This window comes from Centroberyx gerrardi, chromosome 14, assembly GCF_048128805.1.
Source record: "Centroberyx gerrardi isolate f3 chromosome 14, fCenGer3.hap1.cur.20231027, whole genome shotgun sequence".
Lineage (NCBI taxonomy): Eukaryota > Metazoa > Chordata > Actinopteri > Beryciformes > Berycidae > Centroberyx > Centroberyx gerrardi.
In genome coordinates, this window is record NC_136010.1 from 28,247,652 (window position 1) to 28,261,983 (window position 14,332).

A 14,332-nucleotide genomic window follows, 5' to 3' on the forward strand; every position below is an offset into this window, starting at 1 on the left:
GGTGTTAAAAGACCCCGGTGGTTTTTATGGCTGTGTAGGACGATGCTGCGTGGCATCTGTCAACGCTGTAAATAGGAGCGTTAGGATAGAATCAATCCTCGACTCGGCTCCTTGGACTCCTTGTTTTGACTTTAAAAGTGGAGTTTAGACATGAATGCGAAATGTCACAAAATTTTGACGTCTTGGGAAATTGTTCTAGAAAAAGCTAACACTTTATTTTTTAAATGAGCTGTTAGCCTTGATTAAGCCTAGAATTCTCATTTACCCTTTGTCATAAAAATATAATAGAATAAATAATATATAATAGAATAAAATAGTGGATTGATCTCCTCATTAACTATAAAAATGTTCCTATCTTCTGGCTTGCGCCCCATTATTACTACCCTTTCAAGCTACATTAGCTAGCCATTAGCTAGGTTTTGATTGGTCTTTAGTGTAGCCAGGCGGAACCAGGAACGCAAGTCAGGTGGCCTGTCGGGCGTAGTATAGGTGTGGCACCTATCTTTTCTCATGTCTATTTCCGGGGTGTATGATGTATTGTGTTAGCGAGGCTAATACGATGTGGTTCTCCTAGCACCAGTTGCCCTAGCTGTTGGTCCTGAGTCCATTGTAGCTCTAGGGACTAGAGCCTAGTCTACCACAGTGGCACCACAGGGCATTGCTGCTGCTCGTAGTACATTTATTTGTATTCATTTGTATATCTTGGTATGTATTGTATGTAATGAGGTTAATACGGTTCCTGTTGTGTGCATTTGTAGGACTGTTCATGTGTGATGGTCACTGCTTTAGCCTACAGTTGCTTATCTTCGCTTTAGCTGGCGTTCACTGTAGCTTGTATTAGCTCGGCCGATTCCTCCACAATAAGCTGTTGTACTCAAGGAACTGTATTTTATTTTGGATATCCAACTTGCCTCTTTAGGACACTAGTGTTTTCAAATTAACTTGTTGTGAATAAGGATTATTTTTTTAATATAATTCTGTGCCTGGCTGCTTACCTTCAAGAGGTCCAGGACCCGCTCAGTTTTGTACTAGGGGTTACATTAGTAAAACATTGAAGTTTCTGATTGAATGGGAAGTAGAACCTTATAGTGCCAAGTTGAAATGCAGTCTGAGATAGAACTTTATATCTTTTTTAACATTTAGCCAAAAAAAAGTAACAAACAAAACAGAGACAAAGTTTTTTGTTGACAGTAGGTCTCAGGGCACTTTTATTTTGCATTTGCAATATTATTTCTCTTTGCACATTTGATTTATTTAATGTTTTATTTAAAAGATTATTATTTTGGTAATGTTTGTTTTTCTCAAAAATTTTAAATGAGGACATATATGCTTTGTCTGCATGTTTTTGTGTCAGAAAAATGACTTCTGTTTACCATAGCAATGAAGGTAAAAGAAGAGAGAAAAAAGCTTTTGTTGACAGTATCTCTCCAGGCACTTTTATTTTCCATTTGCAATATTCTTTGTTCATTTTGTTTATTCAAACATTTCATTAAAAAGGGATTTACTCTACTAATAGTTTTCTTGTTTCATTTTCTGCATAGTAATTTTCATATTTAACGATATTGAATATTGGAACAAACAATTGGCAGCTTCAGTTAAAAAATATCTGCATCGGCCTTAAGAAACCCATTTCGGTCGAACCCTACTCACAATGATCAAAGACTTGTTAAAGTAATAAATATTGAATGACAAAAGTGTCTTATTGCCTACTGGAAGCTGAGATGTATTAACAAAACTTGGATTGCAGGCACTGTTGAAAAAAAACACTTTGTATATAGAACCTGATTCTGGGTAAGAATCCTACCAAAGTTAATGGATTTCATCGGGTCCCATTGCTGGCTGTTTGTGCTAAACAAGCAATTATGAACCTCTCACACTGGTGTCACAGTGGAAAAGCTGTGGCTAATTCTTCACGCACCCTGGAGGTGGTCATTCAAATGCTCGACTTGTGGGCGCCTGGGCGAGCACTGGTAGGGGAAGGGGGGGGGGGATTGTAGAAAACAAAAAGGCTGCAAATGAGCTGTGGTTTTGCACAGAGAGCGCCAGAGCAACTGGAGTGTAATTGACAGGGCCTTGTTGCCGGGCCCCCGGGGGCTTCCCAAAAGAATAACGAACAGGGCATTTCCATTCAGCCGGCGCCCTGGCTGGGGCACCGGGAGCGCTGGCGTCAGCCTCAGGACCTAGACCCAGCTCCACATATCTGCATGCGTGTATTAACTATTCATATGTACCCGTATGCATGTAAGATGAATAAAAATTGGGTCAGGTATCATCTGTTAACATGCCGCTCTGAACATGAAGCGGTAAAACACAGCCATTGTGACCTGAATAAGCAAGTGGATAGGCTGTCATCCTAGAACATATGAAATAGCACCTGAATACACAATCAGGCTTTCACTTAAATGGCAACATGTTTGGAAATATATGGGTATACATTATATAATTGTTCCTTTAGCTGCCGGCTCCTGTAACTGCCATATTTGCTATGTGCCTTCTCCATGGGACTTTGTTGTTAAAGGCAACGACTTAAAGGCAAAGTCACAGCACAGTGCATGAAATCCTGTGAAGCTAAGCAAGCACATGCACTCAGGCAGATGCTTGGCTGTAATGTTTTGATACTAGTTTTGGCAGCATAGCCAACGCCTTTGGAGTGAGGGGAGGGAACGAGAGAGAGAGGGAGAGGGAGAGAGAGAGAGAGAGAGAGAGAGAGAGAGAGAGAGAGAGAGAGAGAGAGAGAGAGAGAGAGATAAGTCATTTGACAGGCACAGAACCAGCGGGTATCAGCGCCGCAAATCCTCTCGGTGTGAAATTCTGCGACTGTCACTAGCATAGGAGAGATGGCAGCGTGGATAGAGAGGCAGGGAAAAATCACAGGGACGGAGGACGCGACGGCTCCAGGCATCTTTATGGCCGATAATGTCAATGCATAATAGCTGGGGAAGGCAGGCCCGTATGTGTGAGGTTGAGCGTTGATTTGAATAGACTTTTCAACCGTGCACACAGACGAGTCAATGGACGTTCAGGCTCGGCCTCCTCGGAATTCTGGACCCAGGGGGAAAATATCATGAGGGAGAACCATCTTTGAAAAAGTCTCCCCATATCGCACTGGAATGATTTCTCTGCTCAGCCATCTGATGTATAAATAACAGAAATAAAACCATTTACAAGTTGTCACAGGGAGGAGCTTCCATCATATCGGAGGTGGACCAATATCTGATTTTTAATAAAAAGCCAACATCAGCCATATTGGCAAAGCAATATGTCTAACTCTAACCTAAAGATTAAAATCTAAAAATAACCCCGGGCTACCCAGATACATGAGCAGAGGGGGAGTATTTGCCAAAGTGGCATGTGTTTCCTAATCAAAGCCTTGATTTAAGTTACATCCCCTCATTTGGGGTCTTGTTTCCCTTATTAGCGTCCGTAAATTGCCAGCGATCACGCGGTCCGTGGCCCGGCGTCTGGATCGCGGCCCTGTTTAACACACCGCATAAAAAAAACGGTTACCTTGATTTGGAGGGCGTTGGCATACGTGACTCATTGGGAATGCACACACACACACACACACACATATATACATGGTATCTCTTGAGATGACAGCAAAAGGAAGGGAATGAAGCGTTTCATTCTTGGAGCAGGTTTCTTTACCTGGGCTGCTGTGACCCTCCTGAAATTCTTACAAATGCAGCAAAGATGAGCTGTGACGGGTAAATGATTTCCAGCATGAGAGTATTTGGACTGTGTGGTCCATCACGAGAATATAACGATGGAACGAAGCTAGCTAGACAAGATAAGTCACATTAGGTTTATTCCTAATAGTCTGACTTCTCAAGACGGAAGGTGCCTTGAGACTTGTATTGTGAAGCATTCAAAATGTCAGTTTAAATACTTTCCAACTTCTAATGCACACAAACCAAACTCCGCAATGTATTCCACTTTGGTTTTCAGGAGCAATGCCAATATGTTTTTTAGCAAGCGGCATGAAATGCCTGAGCTCTAATCGCTGCTGATCCTGGCTGGACGACGTCTAGGGGTGACGGATCGCTATCTCGCTACACTGCAGCAACACTGATTACACATCAAAGCCCAGCACCGCTGTGCCGGTTTTCACCCGTTTACTTTTTGAGTCATTTGCTTCATTCATTGCACCTCTTAAATTCGATATAGATCGTGTCCCACTGTATGGCTTCACATTTGGGATTTGGGTCTTTTCAGTGTCAGGTCAAGTGGCAACGTACACAAGACAAAAGGCAAACAGTGTCCTTTGTGTTGCTCACAATTTCAGCAATGTTGTTCTGTTGTTAATCCAGTGTTTGGTCTGGAAACTCACTGTCAGTTATTACCTGAGAGGAACAAAGAATCTTTTTCTCCATCTATACAATGTGGGGAAGACAGACATTAAAAAAGATGGATCATGGCTTCAAACTGACTTGGGGATAACTGATGAAGTTTAAAACTGACTGGGAGCCTATGAGCAGGAGGCAAGTTGACTTTGAATTACATGTCTCCTGACAGGCTATATGCCCTGAACCGCAGTCAAGGCCGGTCTGAAGCGGCTGAGAAATTAACAAGATGAGAGAAAAATGCAATAACTCTGACATTTTCCTTGGAGCTAACTCGCTTCAGTGACAGTGCAAACCTATTGTCAGCATCAACAGCGACTCCGCGGCTCCCAATAATACACGCCTGCACACAATGAAAACCTCCCAATCAGCACAACTGCCGTAACCTTTTCCCTAAGCCCCCCCCCCATTTCTTCTTTAACTTCGGCGCCTGCGGTGTTGGTTGCCTTGTCCCCGACTCCCAAGAAAATCCAAAAGATCCGGCACTCCGCAACATCCGCCAGTTCTGCCAGCTACAGATCTCGGCGCCGGCTGGGTGAGGTCTTAGCACGTCACCCAGGTTTCGGTCTCCTGACACTTTGTAAATCCTGTCTGAAATGCCTCGCAGACAAACTGGGGGCACCGAGTGTGAATGCTGTGAGATGCATCTAAATAAAAAAGGGAGGAATGGGGGGGGGGGGGGGGGGGGGACGTAAGAGGACGGGAGTATTGGCGGAGTAATGCCAACCTTCAGATTCAAGAAAGGTAGAGCTGGAATTGAGATGTCAAAGCCGGAGGAAAGACACATTTGGAATGACAGAGTAAAAGACAGGAATATATTTCTCTCTCTCTCTCTCTCTCCATTTCCCTCTCTGCATCTCTCTCCCCCTGCACATAGGCAGGCCATATCCCAGGGAGAGCTGATAGCAGAATTATAGGGACAAGCTCACTGTGTGCGTGTGTGTGTGCGTGCGTGGAGAGAGACGGCTGCACAGACGGGGGAAAGAGAAATGAGAGAGGGATGGAGGAAGAAACGAGTCGAGTGAGAAACGAGTCAATACGCACCACACACACACACACACACAAGAAACAAGTCCACACACACCCATACACACCTACTAGCCGCTCTCATCTCTCCCTACTGTCACCTCGGCAGTGGCTCTGCATTTGTGGCTCTTGAATTCCCTCAATCACACACACACACACACACACACACACACACACACACACACGACCACACTATATATGGCTGTGTATTACGAGGTGCGCCACTCCAGTGTGTAAAGCTGTTAAGCAGCAGCTGCTCCGCTGGATGTTTGGTCCCCCTGGAGCTAAAATATTGATCAGTTCCCAGGCAAGCCGGCACAGTCTGCGCCCCCACTGTCCCCATGTATAATTGAAGTGTATATCTCTTAGTGTGGCATGCCAGTTGGGAGAAGGAATTAAGCACCGAGGTAAGCTGAAGGCCCGTCTGCACTGCCATAGCAGCTCCTTTGTCCATCAATCATACGGCTTTTCACACAGTAGGGTTAAAATAGGCTCACTGCATTTACAGTAGGCCATGTACGGTAAAGGAAGACGGAGAAATGCGGGACACACCAAAAACTAGGTTCGCTTTTTACCGCTACGCCATTCATCTGAGTATTCAGGATGGGATGCGAGACTCCTCTGTGCCATAATCCAGGGTGAGCATTCATACAGGAGTCCAATTCAGATGTTATTTCCCATCGCCATTATCGCCCATGAAAAGTCTAAACCATTACCTCTCGGAAGTCTCGGGCTCCCGTTGTGTCAAAAATGCATTAAAAACAAGCTCAGAGACACCCCGCCGCCTCGACTAACGTAATACATCATGTTGAACACCGCATGTATTTTATTTTTTCCCTAACAAGGCTTTATCACACAGCTAATTCAAGTGGGTTTAATGGGGACTGTTGTCACTTGTTCCATTAGCGCACGCTGTTACTTATTTCTGGTGGCGGCGAAGGGACAGAACGAAACTTGAAGCGGAGCGGGAGGCGAATCCGCACAGTGATGTTGTGATCAACTGCAATGATTATGGCCTTAAAAAGTCATGTTAGAAAAAAATACAATACACGTGTTGATGATGTATTGCGTTAGTCAAGGCAGCAGTATGTCTCTGCAAGCTGTTTTTAATGGACTTTTGGACACGATGGGAGCCTATGACTTGGGAAAACCTTGAGGGAAAACCTGCAGTAGAACAGACAGCAGTGGCTTCTGACTGTGGCAAATTCGTCGGTGGGTTTAGACTTTTCATGGGCATTAATGGCGATAAGGAAAAGGTAAAATTACACTGATGTTATCCTTTAAAGCTGCACTAAGCACCTTAGCACACCAGCGGCTCCAAATAAGCAGTAAGAGGCAACCGTTTGAATTTTGAAGACTTCAACAATCATGTAGCATGACGTCAGTACACTGCGCTCTCCTCTGGCCTAAGTGTGCTGTGTCGGGGTGGAGGTGGTGAAGATGTTTGGTTCAATTAGGCCAAAGATACCTCTACAAGGAACAATACAATCTTTCCTTACATAAAGAATTCACAAGTAGTCTGTGAGAAATGCGAGTTTGGCAATCACACCGTTTTTCTCATCACTGGAGAAATGGGCATGGGTCAAGAAGAGAATGGTTCTTCCTACATGACAGCTGAATGGACGTGCTTGAATAGGTGTGAGTCATTGGTGCAATCATAGGAGGTAGGCTGCAAAGAACTGTATACACCATACAACAACAAACATACCAAAAAGTCCCAAAAGAACCAAGCCTTTCTGGAGTAAGTGCCCCCCCTTTAGAAAGGGAGACAAAAACGGCGAAGGTGGAGTCTTTCACTTTAGCTCTGTCATACCACTGACAACTTATAGTCTATATTTCCAACCTATGTATTAAGGAGCAACTTATGCTTTTAAAGGGGTGAATTTGATGTCTACTGCCACACATCACACATTCGCTACTCTGAGCCCAAACCAGATGGGATTCTTCCCTGTGAAACCAGTTGGCTCTTCAGAGAGCAACTGTTCAAGAAACAAAAGCCGAAGAATTGTACGACTGATGTTCAAATGTTTTCCCATCGGTGAAGCGCTGTCATCTTATGCTGTTCGCCGCTTTGAAGCCATGTAATAAGGCTCTGTGTGTGCGTGTGTGTGTGTGTGTGTGCGCGCGCATGTGTGTATTACCCCTCAGCTTATTCTGTGCAACACTACCAACGTCACGCAAAACACAGTGTTCAGAGACCTGGAAAAACAGAGGTTGCACCAACACAGAAACAAACTTGGCTTTTCTTTTTTTCTCTGAAGCCCAGCTGTCTGCCTGATAGCGCTGCACATATGAAAAGAAACCGCTGGCTCCCTATGTAGGCAGGGAGTTAAAATGGAGTGATCACAGTGAGAGACAATGTAGATAGATGCACATTCCTCTCTGCCTCCTCCGTAGTCTCGCAGCTCTTCCATCTGGTTCCGCATGTGGCACAACATTGCCCTCTGCTGCCCGCTGCTTGCACTGTTCTAGACTGGAGGGTAGTGGAACTAGAGATGATCCCAACAGCTGTCGAGCACACTGAGTCGAGGTGTGAGAGGAACCAGTGACCGTTGAGATAGCGAGTGACTAGTTTGTTTGATTTACATCATTTGTACCGCCACAAAAGAAAAAGAGAGAAAAAGAAGCGACATTGGAAACCTTGGTGCTCTAGGCCTACTTTACTTTGTGGATGCCTTTTTGAAGAAGATTGGAGAGCTGATGAGTATTGATACATAAGCACCAATGCAGGTCATGACAAAAGTACCTTGTCTTACCAAAAGATCAAAAACCCATCATAGGAAATTCACTGTAAATTTCCTTTTGTGCTTCCAAGCAAGAAGACTAAAGACTAAAATCGTGAATTTTTCATTACTGGGCTGTGTTCGCTACATGTCACGCCAAAAAAAAAAAAAGCTCTCAAAAGACGTGGAAGCCATTAAAGCGTTGACAAAACCATCAAACTGGCCTCAAAAGCGCACTCTGCTGAAGCCATCTTTCAAAGTAAAGCCTCACGCGCACGTCGCCAAGTTGAGACTTGACAAGTCGAAAACAAGCGGGCACAAAAGACAGCCGCCGTCCCCGCTGACAAGACGACACCTCGCCTCTGCCTGGGAAGAAAGAGACGCCGAGACAAAGCCAGAAAATAGATTTAGTGAGCGCTCACTCTTTCTCTCTTTAATCACTCCGGGTGTTTTTCTGCATCTCTCCTTTTCGCCCGATATTAAAACCGATCCATCATGGCTGACGGGGGGGAGGGGTGGGGGGTACTCGCAATTTTGCACCGTGCTCCCGTTACTCAGGGGAGAATCCCCCCTCCGACATTATTTGGATATCAAACAGCAATTTGCCACTCATAAACACCAGCATGAATGCGAGTGCATCGGGCCAAATCCAATAAAAAAGCTGGTGCAGCTCTCGCAGCATGACACAGAGAGGGCCAGGCCCACTTTATCATCCTGATAGGATATGATGTGGTTTATATTATTACCCTCGATGGCTAATGGGATTTGGATGCTTATTGGGATACCAAGTGGGTTTTTATATAGGCTACGACTATTATGGTGGATCAAAGTAAGGCCATACACTGTGAAAGATTGTTCGATCAAAAGCACATCAAACAGAGGGAAAAAAGGGGTGAAAACAGATGGCGACAAAAACTGGAAATCAAAATTTGCCGTGGGTGTGACTCATTGGTGTCTCTTTAAAAAGACTGGGAATTGTGTAACACCCTGCGTTTAACAAGCAGTTTTTATTCTTTCCATGAAAAGTGTTCCTCAAAACGGTGTGTGCGAGATCTCACGCTGTAAGCAGATCAGACGGTTTTGACACGGGAAGTCACAGAACACCTCACCAAGAGTCTCGCACTATAATAAAACAGTGGGTGACTGGCTGCCAACCAGGAAGTACAACAGAGGCCATCGGAAGACTGTGATTGAAAAGGAGAGCGCACACCTAGCTGCTCCCCACATATTTGCTCAAAAATATCTGTTAAACTCGGGAAAGACAGTGGACGTGAGACAGGGGGACCTACCAGGGGAGTTTTCTGGACATAAGGCTACATACATTTTCTGGTTCACGATGGATAATGCGCCCTCCTTCCCGGAAGATTCTTCTGGTTAAAGAGACTTTTTCAACCGGAGGACTCGAGTTCAGGCCAGATATTGGCAAGGACACCAACAGCTGAGATGTAGAGTCTTCAGCAAGACACTGAATCCCTACCAGCTCCAGGCTGCTGCTCTGTGGCTGGCCCTGACCTCTGACCTCCATGAGAAGAGAGAATATCCCCACAGGGATCAATAGAGTATTTATTATTAGTAAATTATAACACTACCACTCTGGTATAAACTCACACTGGCCACGGATCACATTATAGAAACATCCTCACTGAAAACTATCTTCTCTCAGTTAGGAATGCAATTTTTTTTCCCCATTTCGGAATGACTGTTCCAAAAAGAAGTTATGATTCAATTAACATCTTAACCACAGTTAGGATTTTGCACATTATAGAAGCATCCTCATTTCTGCAGCTTAACTTTAGGACACTTGGGAATATCCTAACTGGCCAACAGCCAACTATCAACTTATAATTTTAAATATATTAAATCTAAATTAAAAACCTTTTGTTGCACTTGCAAACTAAGTTTGCTAGTAAACTAACTTTTCCAACACTACATCAATGTTCAGCCGGCATTATAGCTGCTTCAGCTGTAATTTAAGTAACATTAGCTTTCATCTCTTTCATTTCTTCAAGTGGCTACTAAAGGGGCTGACTAATCTGACAGCTGTAAAGGGACAAACTGAATATCATGGATATATGTCATTATGGCAATCATGGATGAATGCAACATGTAGCATGTAGTATTTCATGCAAAAAAGCCACTGATGTATGATGTTGGTCTAAAACAAACAGCATATCTACAGTATTACTGTATCAACTCTGCTGAAGCTTGTGAACAAGCATTGATTTGTGTGGCAATCAATGGTCAGAAATAAATACCTTCTTGAAAATTCTTGATAACCCTGCATAAAAGATGACTACTGATTGATCTTGATGGCATTGCAGGTTCAAGTCTTAATTGTCTTATTTTCTAGCTGGGAGAGTTGCTCATGATCACAGCTATTGATTGGATGGCCTAGACCATGGAAATAACATGAATTGTTCGACTGACTAGTGCTGTGCTTTAGGTTTGGCCGGTGAGATGTCCAGGAAACAAACCACCAAACCCAACACTGACCCGAAAAACCACAACGAACAGAGTCCCTGTCTAACAAATCCTTTTAAAGTATGCTTGATACCAATAAGAGAGTCTGACTTGTGCCATATTTCACCACCAGCGTCGGAAAATGTGTCTTTTGTGTCTTGTGTCCTGCTCAGCTATGACAGTCTCTTTAGGGTTTTCAAGAAGTAATTGGAAATTTCATCATCAAAGCACATCTCTCAAAGAGTACATCACACATTTTGACATAAAAAATTTGTTTCTTTTTTCCCATCTATCTAATGATGATTACAGAGGAGAAAAGACCAAAAGAACAATGCGTGGAAAAGTAAAGAAATGGAAAAAGTACAATAGAGTATGTGAGTGTATAGGCTTTTGCGCAACACTGAGCTCCAAACCCACATTAGACCTAAACTGCAGGCCAATCTTATCCACTCCGTTTCCAAAGATAAAAGCGCACTGCAATACCAATCCCCAGACCTATAAGTTGGTTTATTTGCCGACTTCCAACACACATTCATTCTTCATTGCACATATCACTGAAACTGGCCTCGACGGTGGCTGTTCTCTAAACTGCACTATGAAAACAGACAAAATCACTTCATAAGTCTTCAGGCAGTGTTTCCTCTGGATTTATTCACCAGCGGAGCTCCAACAGAACAAGAATATTACCAACACTCCAAAAGAGAGTGTGAAATCATAATAAATACAGATATTAGTACATATAAGTGAGCCAAACTTCTCTCTAAACCACAAAGAAGTAGGCTATAGACCTAATGTTTGATGATAAAGTGTGCAAAGAACAATGCTTTTAGCAATGCAGTCTGCACGTGAACCCTAACATGGGTCAAAAAGTAGGCAGATGGATGGCAGATTTGGAAACAAAAAAAAAAAAAATTACAACCAAGTCACAGAGGAAACACTGCTTCAGGCTCACGCCATGAATGAGTTTGGTCTACATGACTGAACTTGTCAATGGAAAGAAACAACTTTCTTCAGAGATATATTACCAAATAATGGTAATACGCTATGTGCTTGAGTTAAGGCAGATCAAATTTGTAGGTATCCTGACTGATAGATCATGCTATGGGGTCAGGAGGTGATAGGGATTAATACAGACTCAACTTCTCTTGGCATTAGAAAAGCAAATTATAATCAGAATACTCAATTATACTCAATGCTTATTGTTTTTTGCATTCCATTTAAAATCCACACAGAGACGCATCAGACCTGCTTAAAAATGACTGGCCATCACAACAGAGCTCTAAAAAAAGGCTATTATAGTAAACTAACACTAGGTGTTAGAAAACATTTTCGTGAACTGAAATAAAAATAAAATATATGTGAAATGTTTGTAGTTTTCGCTTTTTGTTTGTGTGCAGGGTAAAAAAAGAGAATGAAATATGGGCAGAGAATTTTGGGCTATTTTTACTACAGGCTAAATATGCCTCGAGGGATCAGCATCAAAAATAGTTGAAAGAGTCCTGTTTGGGATTGCAGTAGAGTCTGCTGGTGCATTTCATTTGGCAGCGTGAAACCAAGTGGTCCCAACTTTAAGTTAGTTGAGGATGTATTGAAAATTTCATGTAAATATTTTTTTTAAGAATTTATGATTCGTTGTTTGTATTACCCAATACCTGTTGCAAACAGGAAAGTCAAAATACCTGTTCTAAACCTCTAGCATTATACCTTTGAAAACATACCACTCCTACCAAAAATACTAAAACTATACTAAAACTAAATAAAAACTACACTGAAAACTCACTAAAAGAAAACTGAAATAAAAATTGAAAACTATATAAAAATAAAAAAAGGCTAAAAAAAAAAACAGGCTGATTTATACAGATAGGCCCTGAGCTAACATGGCAGCCATTTATTCCCTGTGTATTTTGCATTATGCTGTTTAACGCCTCTACAGTCCTCAAGGAACAGAACAGAAATCTGCCCATCTGCATGGGACATTTCATTTTGTTGTCACTGGTTATGATTATGACCTTGCTTTAAAGTGCATTTGTTAATGTCAACTTTCAACATCACTCTGGACAGGAGTGTCTGCAGACTGCCAAAAATGTAAAGTAAAATGTAAATGGGTTGTATAGCGATTGGAGTGGTGTTACATAGAAGATGAAATTAAGAGTAGACACTGCAATAAATCTGCCTTGTGTTGTTTACATCTGATTCTGGGGACTTGTTCTTTAAAAAAAATTGAATTGTTTAATTGGGATGCCTGGCTGGCTTCCTAAATGTGCTGCAGTGCAATGCAGTCTGTAGCAGAATGTGGGGATGCAGCACAAAGGCTTCACAAGTTAGTTGTGATGTTTAAGGTGATTGATGGAAGCAATTTAGCCAAATGGTCCTTTTTGAATTCACTGGGCTTATCAGGGGGTTTTCCACCTCTGCTGCTAACAAACTGATGCTGGTTCTATAGCTGGACTGCTGACCTGTTGCATGAGGGACTTAACCCCAGCATGACAGCAAGCTGGCAAAAGCGTTTGTTATTGTTCACTTACAGCAGGTGAGCAGAGAACTAATGAGCTGCACCTGTGGACTCATTAAGAGAGGCAGAAATACTGCTGCAACAACGGATACAGATGAAATCCTTGTACCGCCGCATGTTAATTTGGGGGGGAAAAATATCTTTTCAGCTTTTGTATTTCAACAGAAGGTAATTCATAATGCAGGTACCTCGTTAAACAGTATCTTGTGGTTGCTTTTCATCCTCTGGGGTGAGCTCCTCCATGTTTTTCCGAAGAAGTGCTGGTGATTTCTGTCAAAAAGAGTCACGCGCAGCTGGTACGTCACACCTGGTTCCCCCTCTGAAACCTCCTGTGTGTAAAAAAGGGAGACACCCAGAATAGAAAAGTCACCGTTAACCCAAGAAAGTAACGACAAAACACTGAAAACTCTGACAGTTTAATGGTAGAACTTGACTTGTGACCTTGCACAAATAAATAGGATCGTCACATCGGCGTAAATCTACTACACCAAACAGCGCTTATATCAATAAAATGTCAACTTCTATAATTGGTTCGCTTCTTATTTCCAGAATCCCGTTCCACAAAAATAAACAGTGAATTGAGGTAGTAAGCAGTGTGAAGCAATTCTAAATGTTCGTATCTAAATAAATAAAGTGCTGTTTGGTGCATTATCTCTATGCCGAATTTACCAGAGGACCCTAAATATTCGTATAGGTGGTCTACGAGGTGTGTACGTTTGGCAATAAGCAAGGTCACATTAAATTGACAGATTTCTGAATGGAGTTTGGCGGGACGTGCTCTCCAGGCAAGACGGCGCAAATGAACACCTTCAATTTAACATCAGTCTAAAGTGGTGGTTAACTCTGTTCCACAAAATAATTAGGTGTGTACACTGAATTTGGGTGGGTTTAACCTCCACTACACCCATGCAATAGCATACTTTAGGAAACCTACAGAAGGCTAAAGCAAGCTAGGCTCGGTCCCAGTCTTTCTTTCACTCTAACAGCAAGCTAACAGTAGCTGTGAACCGACAGTCACCTGCTGCAGGTGAGCTCCTGTCAGCCGGGTGAGGCTGATCTGGAAGCCGTGGGACTGGGTGAGGTGGGTCTCTGCAGCCAGGCGGACTGTCTGGCTGTGCGGGGGAACCAGCCGGCCTCTCTCAAACACTCCTCTCCAGCCGTCCGTCACGGAGGACATGCCTTCTACTGGTAACATATATTCTGGGTTTAACAGAGAACTGTGCGTAGCATTGAAAAAAGTTCCCAAAAGTTGTCCAAAACAGAGTCAT

The 14,332-nt window shown here is 43.0% G+C and overlaps 1 protein-coding gene across 1 annotated transcript in view; it reads right to left on the bottom strand.

The window, feature by feature from the left end:
- The window catches only part of nphp4 (nephronophthisis 4), a 165,466-nt gene extending 151,225 nt beyond the window's left edge, over positions 1–14,241 (bottom strand). Inside the window, exons 1-2 of the mRNA XM_078288374.1 lie at positions 14,083–14,241; positions 13,253–13,393 (exon numbers count right to left, since the gene is read on the bottom strand). Of these exons, the coding sequence (XP_078144500.1) occupies positions 13,253–13,393; positions 14,083–14,241 (300 nt within the window). The remainder of the gene's footprint in view (positions 1–13,252; positions 13,394–14,082) is intronic.
- Positions 14,242–14,332: the final 91 nt, after the last annotated feature.